The sequence below is a fragment of the Paramisgurnus dabryanus genome, chromosome 3 (genome assembly GCF_030506205.2).
Source record: "Paramisgurnus dabryanus chromosome 3, PD_genome_1.1, whole genome shotgun sequence".
Classification (NCBI taxonomy): domain Eukaryota; kingdom Metazoa; phylum Chordata; class Actinopteri; order Cypriniformes; family Cobitidae; genus Paramisgurnus; species Paramisgurnus dabryanus.
The window spans coordinates 25,820,553-25,839,618 of NC_133339.1; the positions used below are offsets into that span (position 1 = coordinate 25,820,553).

Genomic DNA, 19,066 nt, shown 5'->3' on the forward strand with positions numbered 1-19,066 from the left:
TTTCAGGGCTTGTGCGGCACGCTTGTCTATTAGTTGTCAGTTTTTTATGTATTGGGCCGGCGTCAAGGGGGGGTCATTTGCGGGCCGTGCCCCCTACAGTTTTTTATTAATTTAATATATATCAAGAATATTTAAAATAAATTAAACATTGAATGTTTCATGACTTTTAATGTAATCAAATGAGAAAAATAAAGTTGATATGTTTTTTTATTAAAATAGACCAGTTTCTCTGATTCCTTTTATTGCGGCGTCTCATGCGTCTTTGCGTCTTTAGCATATTAATGTGACTTTATACTAACAACGTGTTTTTTCGCGGCATTTTATGGACCTTGTAAAATATGGATATTAGAAAATTTAGAGCGAACCAGCACCGCCTGCTCCATCTGACTTCAGGCAAACACAGATTGGCTCAAACTCTGAGATTAGAGGTCGAGGTGGAATTTTCAAATCTACAGGACACTGTTTTAAGAAAGTTTAATGTTCGCACACGCCGCCTTCAGCTTTTTTTAAAGGTAAGTTAGCGTTGTTTTAATTTACGTAAGCCTAAATGTGTAAAAGTGTGGCTATAGAACGTTAACAGCATTGCGAAGTGATTATGGTAATACTGATTAGTTTATGATCTTCTGCACTTTATATGGAAAATGAGCTGACAGTCTGTACCAGTTGTATGAGTGTGTGCTTCTTGCACTGTATTTGTTGTTTTAATGCCTTGTTTTTGCAAGTTATTGTTGCTAATTGCGTGCCCCCATTGGAAGCCGCATGCCCCCCTGTTGGTTATGGTCTGGCACATACATAAAGCTAAATATATATTTTTTGACGTGTCTGTTTATTAACAATTAGTATTAACACTTAATGACTACATGCTACATGTCCATACTCAGGCTAGATCATTGAGGTCATCCAATCAGATGCTTCTCGATGTTCCATGGCCTAGGCGTAAGAACGGAGGAGACCAAGCGTTTTCAGCGCCTAAATCATGATGCCTAAAAAAATCAGTTTAAATTTAAAAATGTCAGTCTTATGAACACTTGTGAAAATACAACCTTCAGTTCAGTTCAGCAAATTTATTTCAAGCATACAATGCAAAATGTACAATATGTACAACACAACAACAATTAAAAACAAAAAACAAAAAACAAAACAAAAACAAAACAAAACAAAACAAAAAAACTACTGATAAGTCAAGATTCATTGCATGCTTGAAAAGGAGTGGGCTGAAGTTTAGCACTTATTAATTCCCACCCCTCCTTCAAACTCTTGATACCTTACATTTCCTTACACAACTTATAAGTTACATTTCTTACACAACACAAACCCGTAATCTTCATGCATTTATACAATATGTTAGCAACAGGCATTCGGGCTTAACCAACTCATATTCCTATTTCATATTTTTATAACATTCAAAAATCATTTCTTTAAATCTTTTCCTAAATTGTTTTATATTTAGACATTTCTTAAGCTTCTCATTTAGGTTATTCCACAGTTTTACCCCTTGTATGGAAACACAAAAACTTTTCTTCCTACTATGTACCATTGGTAATATGAAATTTAATTTTCCTCTCAACACATACCCTCCTTCTCTCCAAGTAAATAATTTCTGTACGTTTTGAGGTAAATCATTACACTTTGCCCTAAAAAGAATTTGCACAGTCTGTAACTGCACCAAATCTTTAAATTTTAATAATTTAGACTCCATAAAAAATATATTAGTATGTTCCCTATAACCCGCCCCATGAATGATCCGTAAAACTCTCTTCTGTAAAATAACAAGTGGCTGAAGTGTTGCTATATAATTATTTCCCCATATTTCCACACCATAAATAAAGTATGGCAAAACTAATGAACAATAAAGCATACGTAAAGACTTCTTATTTAAAAATGGTCTTGCTCTACCAATTATTGCTATACTCCTTGAAACCTTACTCCTAACATAACTAATATGTGGTTTCCAGTTCACTTTATTGTCAATAATAACTCCTAAAAATTTTATTTCATTGACCTTTTCAATGACCACTCCATTCATCTTGATTTCAATTTGCAAATAATTTCGACCATTTCCGAACATCATTAGTTTAGTTTTCTTTAAGTTTAGCGATAATTTGTTTGTATCAAACCATAATTTAATCTTCTCTAATTCCTTATTTGTCTCCTGCACTAGCAACTGTAGATCATTTCCTGAACAAAAAATATTAGTATCATCAGCAAACAGCACTAATTTCAATACTTCTGACACTTGACATAAATCATTAATGTAAATAAGAAACAATTTTGGGCCTAACACCGCCCCCTGTGGAACTCCACAAGAAATTTCCAAGCATTCAGAACAATAATCTCCCAACTTCACAAACTGCTTTCGCTGAGTCAAATAACTTCTTATCCAATTTAATACCTTTCCTCTTATCCCATATCTCTCTAATTTTCTCAACAAAATTTCATGATTGATGGTATCAAACGCCTTCTGTAAATCAACAAATATTCCAATAGTATGCATTTTGTTGTCTACCGAACTTGATATTTCTTCTATAAAATCTAACAATGCCAGTGATGTTGCCCTTTTTGCTCTAAATCCATACTGACATTCATTAAATATACTATGTTTTTCCAAAAAGTTGTCAAGACGAGTGATAAAAAGTTTTTCCAGAATTTTTGAAAATTGTGGAAGCAGAGAAACCGGTCTATAATTTGTAAATTGATGTTTATCTCCTGATTTATAAAGTGGAATGACCTTAGCTATTTTCATTTGATTAGGAAATTTACCAGATTGAAATGATAAATTATAAATATAGGTAAGAGGTTTTGAAATGGCATCAATAACATTTTTCACCACTACCATATCAACATTATTACAATCATTTGAGGTTTTGTTCTTACATTTTGAAACGATTTGAATTATTTCACTTTCCTCCACCGGCGAAAGGAACATGGAATTTACATTTCTTTCAATAGAACAATAACCATATTGATTACTTCTGGGGTCAGGAACATTCTCTGCCAACTCTTTCCCAATATTGACAAAAAATGTATTGAATGTATTTGCCACCTCTATCATATTATAATTGTCTTTGTCTCCTATATTAAAATATTTAGGATAACTTAACTGGCCAGAAGATTTTTTTATTACTTTATTCAATATTTTCCACATTTCCCTCACATCAGATTTCTTAGTTTCTATTAATTTATTGTAGTAATCTTTCTTAGTTTTCCTCAAGATATTAGTTAATTTATTTTTGTATTTCTTGTACTTATTTTCCGCCTCTTTGGTTCTTTGTTTAAAAAACTCCTTATAAAGCAAGTTCTTCTTTTTGATTGCATTTTTCAATCCCTTCGTGATCCAGGGATAACCTTTTTTATTCGACATTGTACACATTTCCTTCAATGGACAATTTTTGTTATATAGTTGTTTAAATATTCTCATAAACTCATCATAAGCATCATGTACATTACTCTTGTCATATATACCATCCCAATTTTGTTCAAATAAATCGTTCTTAAAAACATTCAAGGACTCTTCTGATCTTAATCTTTTGAATTTACTTAGTGGTTTCTGATGAGGCTTACAATCACTCTCAAACACTGTAAATACGGGCAAATGATCACTGATGTCACTTATTAATATTCCACTTATTGCATCATTAAAGATTTCATTTGTTAGAATATTATCGATTAGTGTAGCGCTATGGGTCGTTATCCTCGTAGGTCTAGTGATTTTGTGAACCTTTATATCATTAATATTGACAAAGGTCATATCAAAGATTGAAATGAATGTGAAACTTATGATTGAAAAAAAATGTTGATTTTGTAACATAATCTTGTAACATTATGAGACTTTCACCTGCATTTCACAGACAGGGTCACAAATAGTCTGATAGGAATAAGTCAGTATGATATCTTGAATCCTTAGACCATTTCCTTTAACAGAAGCACCATCTAGAATCTAACAAACGTGGTATTTTCTTCTGGAGTCAATCAAATGCTTAGCTTTAGTTATGTAGTTGGCAGTCTTTTGTGGTTTTGACGCATTATGCCCATTCTCTCAAGACCCTTTCTGGCACTCCCTCACAGCTGGAAACAACAGCCTTCAAATCCTGTGTCACCAGCAGTGTTTAAGAGCATAAGACGTGCCTTTTCACTGTATGTGTGTCCCTAGGCACTTTTACTTACTTTCTTGACGCTCTGCTCTGCCTGTAACCTGGCAACCACGCAGCCAGTCAACGCTACCCTGTAGAGAGCGGGCCATAGTCTGCCGACAGACCCTACGCCCCACTGATGCACCTCTATTCACTTGTATTCACTTCTATTGAACGTCTGAGCAATTAATTCAGGCTCGGCTTTTCTGCGCCCAGTTTTTCCTCTTCATGCGTTCACTGATGGATCTCTTTGAATGAACCGAGGGAACAGAAATAATTAGATTAAATACATTGTCTGTGGCAACACAGGCAACAAATATGAATAAACTTTGTTGCATATTTGCCTTCCTGCTTTTTTTACACAGAGGAATATGATTCATGAACTGGCACCATGGGAGGATGGCTACTTCATTGGTTTTTCACAGTCGGCTTGTTGCATTATTGATGTATTTAGCAACATGTTATGTTGGCATAATTTAGAAGAAGGTACAAATTTAGGCAAAGTGAGGATTTGTTCTTACTTCTTTTACAAACTGATGGCAAAATAATGAAATGTCAGACTCTGCCTACTGTTCTTTTTTTGGACAGGCAGTCTTAAGGTCACCATGCGGTCAGGCCCCTTCATTATAAGAATAGCATTAAATGAGAGTATAAATCATCAGCTGTCATTTCTTATATAACTGTAACAGAGATTTAAAATATTAATTCTTTCATTCTTTCCATTTTCTTGATTTTATTGGGTAATTTATATCCTCATAACATTACTGGCAGTAAGTCACTGTCAATGTTAAGCTGTTATTTGTACAGGTCTGTTAGCCTGGGAAAACCCAGACAACTTCTGGCAAATTTAGATTTACTCTGCAAGTAGTCTGGCAAAGAGGCCGTTCAAGCCTATTTCTAATGCAGAGAAATCGCGGCACCAATCAGAAACATTGGGGCGGTCTTTACACGATGACGACCGTGCAGCACCAATGTTAAAGCAGATTTTGTACACAGATGGATGCCGCTGTCAAACATCACTCGTTCGAATCAGCTATCGCGTCTGTTTTAAGAAATTTAAACTTTTCCTTTTCATTAAAACCCGAGCAAAGAACAACACTCGAAGCCTTCATATCTAAAAAAAAGATGTTATCGCTGTCTTATCGACTGGATTGAGCAAAAGTCTGATATACCAGCTTGCAACTTTGGTGGCCGCTGTGAAACATCAATCGTTCGAATCAGCTATCGCGTCTTTTTTAAGCAATTTAAACTTTTCCTTCTCGTTTAAACCTGAGCAAAGAACAACACTCGAAGCCTTCATATCTAAAAGAAGATGTTATCGCTATCTTACCGACTGGATTCAGCAAAAGTCGGATATACCAGCTTGAAACTTTGGTGGCTAAATGAATGGGTCTAGCGAGAGCGGCGAGCCCTCTGGTAGTGGTGCATACATCATCCCCTTCATCGGTCTGATTGGTTTTAGGTCAGCCTGATCTCACAAAATATGAGAAATAGTCACGCATTATTTTGCTCAGTTTTGCGTGACATTGTCACGTATTTCCACCATATTACGTGCCCCTGCCACGACTTTCTTTTCCATGACAGTTTCACGTATTGTTTACTCAACTGTTTTTCCTATTTTTAAACAATTGACGCTTTGGTTGTTTTTAACTAATGTGTTGTTTTTAACACATTCGTTCTAAAGGGGATCGCATACCGGATGCACAGATCAGCGCGTACCGTTCTAAAAAAATCTAACTATGAGTTATTTTCTATGAGTATATGCACACCGGCGCCACCAGGTTTGACTCAGGAAGTTGCTCAAATCCCTGTCGCGCCACACAGCGCCACTCACATAGTTTAACATTACATAGCATCATATTTATCCCAAATCATTAACAATTAACATTGGCTGCTAACGTATATTTAGCATTTTGAAGTAGACGCTATCTGACGAAGCTCGCGCTATTTAATGTGCACTTCCGGTTTACGATACCACCGAGTTGTCCTAGACTGAGCTGCTCAGCCAGTGTGCGACCCCCTTAAGAGTGTACCTCAACTTAGACAAATTAGTGCATACCTATCTTTTTTCAATGCGTGCACAAGATATATTTTTAAAATTTTGTACAGCGCGTCATGAATGTGTTATCATTTAGCCTAGCCGCATTCATTCCTTAGAATCCAAACAGGGATGAATTTAGAAGCCACCAAACACTTCCATGTTTTCTCTATTTAATGGCTGTTACATGAGTAGTTACACGAGTAAGTATGGTGGCACAAAATAAAACTTGGTGATTTTTTAAGCGGATAAAAAATGAGAACTATATTGTATGGCGGAAGACCACTTAGTTTGACCTCGGCACCCAGTAACATCATGCATCATACTTACTTGTGTAACTACTCATGTAACAGTCTTAAAATAGGAAAAACATGGAAGTGTTTGGTGGCTTCTAAATTCATCCCTGTTTGGATCCTAAGGAATGAATGGGGCTAGGCTAAATGCTAACACATTCACGACGCGCTGTACAAAGATTAAGTGCATGCATTGAAAAAAGACAGGTATGTATTAATTAATCTAAGTTGAGGTAAGAACATAGTAAACTTTTAAAAACGGTTTTGTTATACTTTAAATGACCAAACATAACCAAAATCAAATACAAAATATAGAAGCTCTCTCTTTCTATTAGTATGCATGTATGTATAAAACAATTCAGCAGAGCTTATAGGATGAGACAGGACCGCAGGGAAAGAAAGTGTATCCATGCATAAATCAGTGTTAAATCCAGGTGAGCATAGCAGGTCCAGCTGTTTATTAGAAGTCCAGTCCTACATCAGAGTCTAAAATCAGGCGAACAGATGTGGAGGCAGGACACACACCTGTACAGCTTCCCTACACACATGCAACACTCCAGTGCTTCCAGTGCAACACTCCACATCCTCTATCCGCTCATCCACCCTCTCTGATCCCTACTTCAGATGTGGCTTTATTTTCATTAAGACCTAACAACCGAGGCCCACTCATGTGTATGTAGGTTGCACGGTTTTGTGCGTTGACAAATGGCACGCATGTGAAGGGCGGATGATATAAGAGCAGCCTTTCTGTTCTAATGAGACTTGAACTGGCACGCTCTCAATCTTTAAAATGATTGGATCCCGATTCTAATCCGTTTCGCATTGGCAGAGGTATCTAGCCGTTCCCTGTGAAGACTAGGAGATATTTGGAGGTTTTGCTCTTATAAAAGAGCCTGATAATTATAGCATATGGAAGCCAGAGAGGTACAGGCACATATACATGACAAAACAGGCTCTTGTTTGGGCGTCTACTGACTTCTTCAAACACAGGGTCCGTTTATAGCAGCTCATCTAGACAGCTACGTTTGTTGATGGTGCCAAACACTGTACAGAGCGCATTAGAAAGCACAAAGGGTTGTGATATCATAGTCACAGTATTGGGTAAAATCTGTAATAATCTGTGGGGTGGGAACAGAATGTAATGTAATGGCAGGGAAATGTATGTTAAGCTCTCTCTCTCTTTTTCTCTCTGGCGTGTTCACAGAGGAAGCTTGTGGCACTTTTGCACACTACATCTCTACATAAAAACCTGCTCATTCACCAAGCGTATGCAATCTAGTTTAACCAAGCGCTAAATGTGCTGAAGTAGCACTGTGCCGTGATTGTTTAAATGAATCCATTATCATTCTGTTCGGCGCAAACACGCCACCTTTCTATGTAAATTAGGCTCACAAAACACCAAGACCATTTGCCTGGCACAATTAACGCTGCACTATTATTGCCGTTAAATGGATTTTATTTTAAAATAGACATTTGTGTACATTTTTATGAGATCGTGGCAGTAGTAATCGATCAAATGATGGAGATGGGCATAATAATCATTCGCTTTCGGGTGCTTATGTGCCGTTACTTCATTTGTGTAATTTAATTAGTGAACAAAGCCGTAAAACAACAACACAGACGTTTTCGAACAAATTACGCTGTCGATGGTAACAATTCACTCTCATTATTTTCTCCTTCCTTTTCTAGATTGGATCTTTCTTCATGATTAATCTGTGCCTGGTCGTCATTGCCACACAGTTTTCAGAGACCAAGCAACGGGAACATCAGCTAATGCAGGAGCAACGCGCTCGCTACCTGTCCTCTAGCACGCTGGCGTCACTCGCCGAGCCCGGCGATTGCTACGAAGAGCTTTTCCAGCTGGTCTGCCACATCCTGCGCAAGGCCCGACGCCGCTCAGCCGCCCTTTACTACATGTTACGTGGCAAAGCCCCTCCCCCTGGAGGTGGGAGGGGGCGTGGCAGGGGAGGAAAAGGCTCGACAGGTGGAGGTGCTAATGTTAATGGAAGAGAAAGACACCACTGCCACTTAGCTCACGGTGAGTTTGAAGAGCGAAAGTAAAATAAGTAATATGTAAGTTATATCATAGAGCAGGTTGCAATAGAACCATGATGAGCAAATTCATCCAAATGTTTGCTTTAATCGCCCTTTGGCATTTCGATCCTTGGCACTGACATGGCAGTTGACCAAGAAGCTGACTGGCAAACATCTGTGAAAACCCAATTAAAGTCATTTTTTGTCAATATAAAGTCAATATAACCTTTATATCTTTATTTTTGACTGAGTAAGGTGTGAAATGAAGGTGAAATCAAATCGCATAAACGTTCATGCTTAAAACTGAAATGGTTGTATTTTTAAATTTTTGAAATCTGTCTTGTAGTGGCTCACTGTATTCACGAAAGTAAGTTGGACCGCGGCTCCCATACCCTAGAGAACGCCATCTCCCTCTCTGTCACTCCGAACCCAGGGGAATGCCCACATTGTGCCGCAGCCCTGTCAATCAAAGAGGGGACGGGGTCGATGGATCACTCAGCCAATGGGGAGGAAGAGGAGAGCGACAGGGATGAGAGAGAGGAAGAGACAGAGGAAATGCAAAAGAGGAAAAGCACCTGTTTCGCAAAATGCACGGAGCTCTGGAAAGAAATGACGGTGAAGCTATGGGGTATTGTGGAGAGCAAGTACTTCAACAGAGGAATCATGATCGCCATTCTTATCAATACTATCAGCATGGGCATCGAGCACCACAACCAGGTAATTTCAGCCACTGAACAGTCGGTTCAGATAATGAACCCACTCTAAAGACTTGTTCAACCTCATCATGTCAGATATTACTGTAATAGGTCTTTCTGCCACGCTGATATAGTCTTTGTAGGGCCTGCCATTCAAACTAATGAGAGCATGTGGAAAGGCCTTTGGAGTCTTGTTCATTTTTGCCATGAAAGTGCACTTAATTATCTTCTGAAGATTTAGATATCTCATATAGCTACTACTACACTTGCACACTGCCTTTTCTCTCTTTCTCTCTCTCTCTTCCCGTGCTCACTCTACCTTTCTCATCCACCCCCTCATGTCTTCGCTGCCTTGCCTGCAGCGAGGCCTGCCTTCTCTGTGGACGCTAAAAATAACAACAAGCACAGAGAGTCACCATTGGCTTTCATTACACAGCATTTTTAACTCCCTTAGCATTCAGACTGCGAGACATCTTGTAAATGCGGCCCACACAAGCGCACAGAGACCCTGTAAACACATACGTACATATAAACAGCATATGTGCGACTAGTCCTTATGGCTTTTCTCACGGGAAATAAGGTGGAGTTGGTTCTGATCGGCCTGATGTGGTTTTTGTAATGACTGTTATGAGATCATACTGCATAAATCACAATCAGTATGTTAAAGGGGACATTTCACAAGACTTTTTTATAATGTATAATAAATCTTTGGTGTTCCCAGAGTACATATGTGAAGTTTTAGCTAAAAATACCATATAGATAATTTATTATAGCATGTTAAAATTGCCACTTTGTAGGTGTGAATAAAAATGTGCCGTTTTTGGGCGTGTTCTTTTAAATGCAAATGAGCTGATCTATGTACTAAATGGCAGTGACGTGGTTGGATAGTGCAGATTAAGGGGCAGTATTGTCCCCTTCTGACATCACAAGGGGAGCCAAATTTCAATGACCTATTTTTTCACATGCTTGCAGAGAATGGTTTACCACAACTAAGTTACTGGGTTGTCCTTTTTCACATGTTCTAGGTTGATATAAGCACTGGGGACCCAATTATAGCACTTAAACATAGAAAAAGTCAGATTTTCATGATATGCCGATAGTGCCGTTTCAGGTGCATTCACTGCTTAAATCACATTGTTACATACTGTATTACAATATTTAATTTAGATTTCAAAAGTTTTCATGTGTTGACTAGGTTGTACCTTCAGTTGCAAGCTTAGATTTCAGAGCATTTTGATTGGCTGAACAATAGCGAAAACAAACAGGTGAGATAAAGAATTAAGAGCAGTTGACAGCGTAGCCGGGAAAAAACTGAAGAGAAAATGAGAAAAGCTATGGGTGTTTTCTTCCCAGATTGTTTTGCGATTATTACTCCCGATTGCTGTGTCAATATTCAATTTCTCTAAATGGCATCTCCCTGGAGCTGCCAGCAGTTTGGTTTTCATTCGCCCTTCAGTTGTGTTTTCTCGGTCTTAACGCGTCAATGGAAAGATATCGATCGGAAGAACGGCAGGGGGGTTGGATAGTCTGCAAGGGAACAAAGGGCACAATGAAGGAAGTGTTCTCGAGTCAGATCTCTCTTCTCTGGAATTCTGCTTATTCGCTCTTGCTATCAGTGCAGAGTGTTATCAGTTCAGATAAGATGTTGGATTTACGTGATGTCAGATAACATCAAAGCTTGGACATGAGCGGCTTCAAATTCTGATCAGGGTGCTCGGTTGATTTCTTTCTTGAGCTGTGTGGATCATGCCCCTGCTTACAGAGAGGATTCAGATGCCTGGATCAACAGTGGTGGAGTGAGGCTGTACGGTCCTTGTAAAGTGTGCAAGTGATAGCTGCCACATCAACAAGATCAGGAATTGAAGTAGCCTTTGCCATTATTCTTAATGAATTGTCCCTTATAGCAATGTACTGTATTTAACAGATATTTCCCAAGTCTCTTTACCTTCTCTCCCTTTCTCTTTGTACAGCCAGATGAGCTGACTAATGTCCTGGAGATTTGTAACATAGTATTTACCAGCATGTTTACCCTGGAGATGATCCTGAAGCTCACTGCATTTGGCTGTTTTGCATATTTGAGAAACCCCTATAACATCTTTGATGGCATCATTGTGATCATCAGGTCAGTGCATTCAAATCTAGGATGTAAAATGTTTCAACATTAGTTGTATACTTCTTTTTATATATTGGATCTTATAAATAATTATTGAATCAACACAATATGAGTTTTGTAATTGTACCAACAGGTCTGAAATGTATTTAAAGTGCTAATGTACACTTCTCTTTATGTATGTCTAGTGTTTGTGAGATCATCGGTCAGTCTGATGGAGGTCTGTCTGTCCTGAGGACGTTCAGACTGCTGAGAGTCATAAAGCTAGTGCGGTTTATGCCAGCTCTACGCAGACAGCTAGTGGTCCTCATGAAGACTATGGACAATGTGGCCACCTTCTGCATGTTACTAATGTTATTCATCTTTATATTCAGGTAGGTTTGTGTACTGAATGTTATACTGGTAAATTAGTTTGACTTTTTTTATAATAAATTCTGTGTGGTTTAAAAGTACTTTATTGCGGAAATCTAAGTTCAACTTACACTGTAAAAAATAAATAGTTGGCTCAATGAATAATTTTTTAGTAACTAGTTCCACAGAAATTTTACGTTCACTCAATTTCTGACTCCAAAGTGTTACCTGGATTGATGTTTTTTAGTTGGCCCAAACTTGACTCAAATATAAAAAATTATGTTTGCTCAACTAGCTTTATAGTTCACTCAACTAAAATGTTTTAATCAGTTGAATCTTTAAAAACTTACAGTAAAGACTCTGTCAATTAAAATTTAAGTATTTAATCAATGTTTTATGTGTTACTTCAATTAATAGTTATTATTTGGAAATTTTTAATAAACTTTTTACAATTATTTATCAAATAATTTATGCTGGTGTTGTTAACAAATAATTAACTTCATTCACATAAAAACAAAAGCTTTATTCACTTATCATACAGACTAAACATACAGAATTATATCTTCTCTAAATAGAAGGCATAAAACAGTCCAAAAGCACTCCAAAGTCACTCAGAACATCTGAAGGGCCATTTAACTTTTTTCGCCATGCATCCCTCCTGTCTGCCTCTCTCCACATCATCTCTGGTTTGATAAACAGAGGAATATAAATACACAAACACATACATAGATGTTTAATATAATAAAGCTTGACGGTGAAAAACTTTATACCCTAAAATTGCCAAATTTCCCTCAGACATCACACGTAATTGAATTAAACACTATTGGGCGGTTTTCTCGGACAGGACTTATCACTGACTAAAATACTGACATCTCTTAACATATGAGTGCTATTGTTTTGTCTCAAAATGCACGCCAGTATTGTATTTTATAAGGTTTGTTTGTAAAAATGTCCCAATTATAATTAAGACGGAGTAATAAACCCTGTCCGGTAATCTTAACTAAAATAGCTCCACATTTATTTACAAACACTTAACTGACGTGAACTTGAGGAAATGGCTGATGACTTGTGTCATGTGAATCAGAAAGTGATTCAGGCTGTTAGGTGCGGATTGATCTCAGATGAAATGACCTGTGTTCCAGATCCTTCCGAGTTAAGACATTTTAAATTAAAAACTCACGCACATACTGTACATACACACACGCGCGCGAGCAGGTCGCGCGGATGCGCGCGCGCACACGGGTACACGCACGGGTATATTTAGAAGTTTTATTTAAGATTTATGATATTGGGACTATTTCTCCACCCGCTCCTTCAGCTCTGAAGTTCAAATTCGCATGCAGTCCGGTTATAACAAATGTAAAAGATATGAAACATCACTCAACAGCGATATCTTAAGTGCAATCCTAAAATATGATTTAAAACATAACCCTTTCATTGTTAAGTATGAGAAATTAAAATGAATTAAATCAGTTTAAACGCCACAGAGATATCAGAGCCAGCAGTCGATTTCTGATGCGCTTGCGAGGCTGCGCTGGGCGGGGTGTGAGCGCTTAAGCGCCGGTGATTTTCTGGAGCTCATATGGAGCTAATCTCCGTCCGAAAGTGTCGGAGCACACTTTTAAATAGACGCTACACTCTAAAAAAACAAACGGTGCTATATAGCACCAAAACAATTGCTTTGGATCGTAACGATAGAAGAACCATTTTAGTGCCATATAGCACCAGTGAAGCACCAGTGAAGCACCAGTGTAGAACCATATAGGGGCCATATAGCACCACATATGGTTCTACATAGCACTATATGGTTCTACACAGGTGCTTCACTGGTGCTTCGCTGGTTCTTCACCGGTGCTATATGGCACTAAAAATGGTTCTTCTATCGTTACGATCCAAAGCAACTGTTTTGGTGCTATATAGCACCGTTTGTTTTTTAGAGTGTATTAACCGACCGCATATTTAAACTTTAAGCACATACATTCACGCCTGAACAACTCTTACAATTACATTTTGTGACCAAATAACAGTAATATTAGGAGCATTTTGTTGTCAGGAAACAAAGCTGTCATAAGTCCACATATTTACCTGATATGTCTTAATTAGTTCAGTCAACATTAGCCATTCTGAATGTTGACTGGATTTGAAAATAACCATTCATTTAATGTTTTAAACACAGATTTATCTAGACTTAAAATAATATGTCTTCTCAACTAGCTCAAACAAAAAAAATGGTTAAACTTATATATTTTTGCCCGTCCAACATTTCATTAATTGGATTTTTTACAGTGTAGGTTAACTAAAACTGAAATTTTAATTTATAATTTTTTTTGCCAGTTTTGCACAGTTTTTCCCTGTTTTTCTTAAGATGTTTCCTGTCAAGTCCTAAAGCATTTTTGCTTTATTTTCTACTTTAATTCTATATTTAAAGGTGCAGTGTGTAGATTTTAGCAGCATTTAGTGGTGACGTTAGGTATTGCACCCCTCCCTTTGAAGCACATAGAGAAGCTACAGTAGCCGTCACAGGACAAACATGTCACTGTTTGAGACAACATAGTGATGCACTTTGTGGAGCAGCTTGTCTGTTTAGGGCTACTGTAGAAACAAAATGGTGGCTTTCATGTAAGGGGACCTGCGGCTTATGTAGATAAAAACGGCTCATTCTAAGGTAATAAAAACAATACAGTTCATTTTGTCAGGTCTTTAAAGACCACTGAAAACATAGTTATCTATTTTGTATTGCATTGCTGTTAAAATATCCTTCTAAAATGTACACACTGCACCTTTAACCAAGCGCCAATATTTTCAGCAAAAAATGTAAGGTTTATACCTACAACCAGAAATAAAGTATTAACTTTTTACATGTTATTTTATTCTTTCACTGTAAGAGTTTGAAACGAATTACTGAAATAAGCTTACCAACTAAGCAGCCTTTGTAACAAAAATTGAATTCACTGATGCTATTAAACATTTATGTCTTAAGGCTCATAGGTGTATTGTAAAATGAATTTAACGACACAATCCTCAGTAAACTTAATGACCAAATATAAAGCGCATTAAAATATCACAATGTTCTTTAATTTTATATTGTCCTCACAAAAAGCACCTAGGGTTTTTTAATTCACACACCTGAACACCCCACTCCCCCAGCAACTGGATCACGCTGGGCTCCGCATGACTGAGCGACTCCCCTGTGCGGGGGGCTAAGAGCACATCTACGCTTCGGCTACAAGTGTCAGGCCCATAAGGATCACTGTGAGATTGATGGAGAGCAGTACAATAACACTCGGGCCCCTGGTGCCCACTGACTCGCTCTCTTCCACCTGCAGCGTTGCAATTCTAGCAGAGTGCTGTAAGACAGATCGAGGCTACGGGAGAATTGAGTGCATAAACCAATCCCGATGATCCGTCTTTCCCACTCACGTTCAGCTTTCAGCATCTTCCCCCACCTCAAGCATCTCAATTTATAACCCCTCATCTGAAAACAATGTCCTGATTTATGTCTCTCAAATGGATGGAGTTGTCCTCGGTACAGGCCGCAGGCTTTCGCAAGGTATAGTTGGATGAAATTGAGAGAATTAATCAGCTGTGCGGGCTGAAAGCTATAGCTGCGCCGATTATTAATCCTTCGATCGGCTTTGTCAACTCTCTGATGCATAAAAGTGTTTCCCGGACCTTTTTTAATGGTACCTTGGAGTGGAGCCCAAGCGGTCCTTCATCAGCACCAAACCAGAATATTTATTAATTTTAACTCGTATTATGAATGTAATTTATCACAGTTATAAATTCTAGTAAATGGGCATTATTGAGATCCACTTGTATACAGTTAATACGGTACATGAAAACAGATTTGCCCGATAGTTTTCTGTCACACTAAAGCTGCCTGAAGAATTTACCTTAAATAAACTTGAAAACAGAGTGAATGATGACTTTTTTGAAATACTAATTAATTTTCCGCTTCATATTTACTGTTTTATAGGTTTAGCAAAACAAAGCAGCTTTTTGGGTGAACCTGTGCAAAGACACACACCTTTATTTGAGAAACATTTACTTACACAGATGTGTTTTTAGAAATAATTTCCTTATATCTGTCATCTTTCACTGGGTGGTTTGTACGTAATATCACCGCTGTCTCATCTGTCTCTCTTGTGGAGTATTGCATTCTGAGTTCTGTGATCTGTGATTGGTCACATCCCTGGCAGCTGTCCTTACATAAGACCGATAACATTTTTATAGGCTTATCTCCGGCGTACTCATTCGTCTTTGCGTTTCACGTTCTATTGAGGTTGACTGCAAACATACGGTATCAGAATAGCTGAATGTGATCGTAACACTCATGGTTTTCTGTTATTTTTTGCTCTCTCTCTCTCTCATTCTGCAGTATTCTTGGAATGCACATCTTTGGCTGTAAGTTTAGCCTGAAGACAGAAGCTGGGGACACGGTACCCGATAGAAAAAATTTCGACTCTTTGCTTTGGGCCATTGTCACGGTGTTTCAGGTGGGTACAATCTCAAAACTCATCTTATTTTTGAAAGTGTTGCTTCGGGTAACAGGGGAAATGGGGTGACTGGGAGCCTTGTGAAAACATTTAATCACATACAACTTTTCTCCGAGGAGTTTAACTGTTTGGACTGTTATCCTAATGGATGTGGAAAAACTGAGAAGAGTTCCAAAACTTTTCTACCTTCTTTCGGTGCAGATCCAAAGTCCCTTTAGGGAAGCCTTCACACTTGGCGGACATGTTTGCAGTGCCTCGGAGCAGTGATTTCAGCCACACAAGACCACATCCAATCTGTGAACACTAATATCTGACTTTACACAGACTTTAAATCACTGGCTGAGGTCACAACTTAACAACAGATAGATTTTCACCAACAATTAAACTTGACATTATATAATGTAAATGCTAAACATGTTATAAATGTTAAAAAAATCCATATCACCCCAGCTACTGTGTATGTTCAAAGACGGGAAAGTACTTCACAAGACTCTGTAAAAAGCCCCTCCTCCAGAGAATCATCAGTCATTGATCATTGTCTCTTTTTATTGAAGGGCGGAGCTTTCATTACTATATTGAGTGGCCATATTGAGTCTTTTCCTCATTCATACAGTAGTAACAGAACTGTGGCATCTTGTTGATATCTACCATTTGTGACAGGTCCAAGTTCTACTGGTGCTAGTTTGAAAAATGCATCCGAACGAGCACTTGTGGCTTGGATTATTTCTGAGATGTTACTGGAGAAATGAAGAAGGACTTTTGTGAGATAGAGAATGGCAGACAGTGACTGAGTGTGTGTGATTTCCTGCATATACTGAAGAAATCTATAACATTATCGTAGTATTATTTCAGTAGTTCCTGTGACATATTAATTCAAGACAGTAAAACATTCCCACTGTTTGTGATGCTAAATCAACCATGTCATCTTGAAACTTCTTGTGTCAATCAGATTTGAGCATCTGAACTAACTCCATGTGTACTAAGAGCACAGATGAAAAAGTCGCTAACAGGATCTCTGTCAAAAAATAGATAATGACATTAACCAAATGCTCTCAGCACGCATTTTACGTTTATCAAATACTTTCGCTCTAAATCCGCTTAATCCCAGCCTCAAGCCATTAGGAAAACCATTTTGTTGGCAGAATCCATTAATTTTTCAGCAAAGTCCTCTAAGTGCACGGTAGAAGAATTGAATGAACAGTGGCACACATATGTCAAGTTGCAAAAGTTTTTTTTTTACCTGGTTAAAGTAGGTTTACTGAATATATTAGCATATTGACACAATTTCTGAGCCTTTTCCCTTTATTCAAAAAGGACAGTGAAAAGTGAGTCTTATTTAGTGGAGATTTTTGCATGTATGTAGAGGGTTTTGCCACGAAAGACAAAAGAGTAATAGACAAAGAATCAAATTTGTTAAATACCATATATGTAATATAATTTACTCCAGTTACAGTCATATAATGCATATAAGCATATACAGTGCACACTCTCAGCTTTACTTAGAGGGTATTTACATCCAAATTGGATGAAAGATTTAGGAATTACAGCCTCTGTATTTAGCTCCTCATTTTTAAAGGGGTCAAAAGTAATGGGACAGTTGACTTTAAAGCTGTTTTATGGACAGGTATTGGCTATTTGTTTTAATAATTTCCTCATAAATGAAGGATGTTAAATGTCTGGAGTTAATTTTAAGTGTGACATTTGCATTTGGGAGCTGTGGCTGTGAAACCACATCATGGGGTTCAGGGAGATCTCCATTTATGTGATAAAGACCATATTTAGGTTTCAAAAACAAAACAAATCCGTCAGAGAGATAGCAGGAAAATTAAGAGATTGGCCAGATCAACAATTTGGACTAAAAAATAACACCCTGGTGAGCTCAGCAACATAAAAATCCTGAATGTCTATTTAGGATAACAGTGGTGGATGATCGCATTATCCTCTCCATGATAAAGAAAAACCCCTTTACAATTTCCAGATAAATGAAGAGCACTCTACAGGAGGTAAATATGTCATTGTCAATCAAAACAATAAAGAGAAGATATTACAAGGAGAAATACAGAGGGTTTACCACAGGATATAAAAACCTCAAGAATAGGAAGGGGAGATTAGACTCCTAAAAAGTCAGACAAGCTCTAATAAAAGAGGTCTGGTTTTGTTGTGTTATTGAAACTTAAATATGGTCTGTATTACTTGAATGGAGATCAATTGTGGAAAACAGCTAAAATAACACAAAATGTGCCTCTGTCCAAATATTTATGGACCTAATGTAACTTGCGTAATGTCCTTAAAGGCGGGGTCCATGATCTCTGAAAGTTAATGTTGATATCTGAAATCACCTAAACAAACACGCCCCTACCCCAATAGAATCTGGACCTTCTTTTGATAGACCCGCCCCACATATATGCATCCCAGGCAACGATTTCGGTTAGTAGACATGCCCCTTACCCCTGATTGGCTACAATTGTGCTTTGGCCCGACCACCTTCTTCAAATCATTTTTCAAAAACCATGCACCGCGCCTTTAAACCTTTGACCTCACATCACGAAAGTGCCAAGCAGCTCCAACCGCCAGTCACAACAACAAAACAAACTGAGAATTAAAAATGGATATTGAAGATGAGGGAAAATTAAGGTTGGGAATTTACATCATTAAAAAGAGAAAAAAAGGTCAAACTGCTAAATCTAATGTAGAATTATTTAAAGTTCTTTTATAAAAATGAATTCAAAATCTGCTTTGTAAATGTTGAAAATGTGTATCATTATCCTATCTTGTTATTAACATATATGAACATGTTGGTTTCTATGGTTCAGAAGTCTATGTTGTTGCCAGTTTACATGGCGATGTTATCTAACTTCCTAGTTTTCACTTACATTACAATGTCTAGTATGTCTATTTAATGGTCGCGGGCGGGTTGTT

At 37.8% G+C, this 19,066-nt stretch overlaps 1 protein-coding gene across 1 annotated transcript in view; it reads left to right on the forward strand.

Moving 5' to 3' along the window:
- cacna1ia (calcium voltage-gated channel subunit alpha1 Ia) overlaps window positions 1-19,066 on the forward strand; it is a 142,435-nt gene that overhangs the window by 53,731 nt on the left and 69,638 nt on the right. Inside the window, exons 7-11 of the mRNA XM_073813941.1 lie at window positions 8,151-8,499; window positions 8,842-9,212; window positions 11,161-11,312; window positions 11,489-11,674; window positions 16,030-16,147. Of these exons, the coding sequence (XP_073670042.1) occupies window positions 8,151-8,499; window positions 8,842-9,212; window positions 11,161-11,312; window positions 11,489-11,674; window positions 16,030-16,147 (1,176 nt within the window). The remainder of the gene's footprint in view (window positions 1-8,150; window positions 8,500-8,841; window positions 9,213-11,160; window positions 11,313-11,488; window positions 11,675-16,029; window positions 16,148-19,066) is intronic.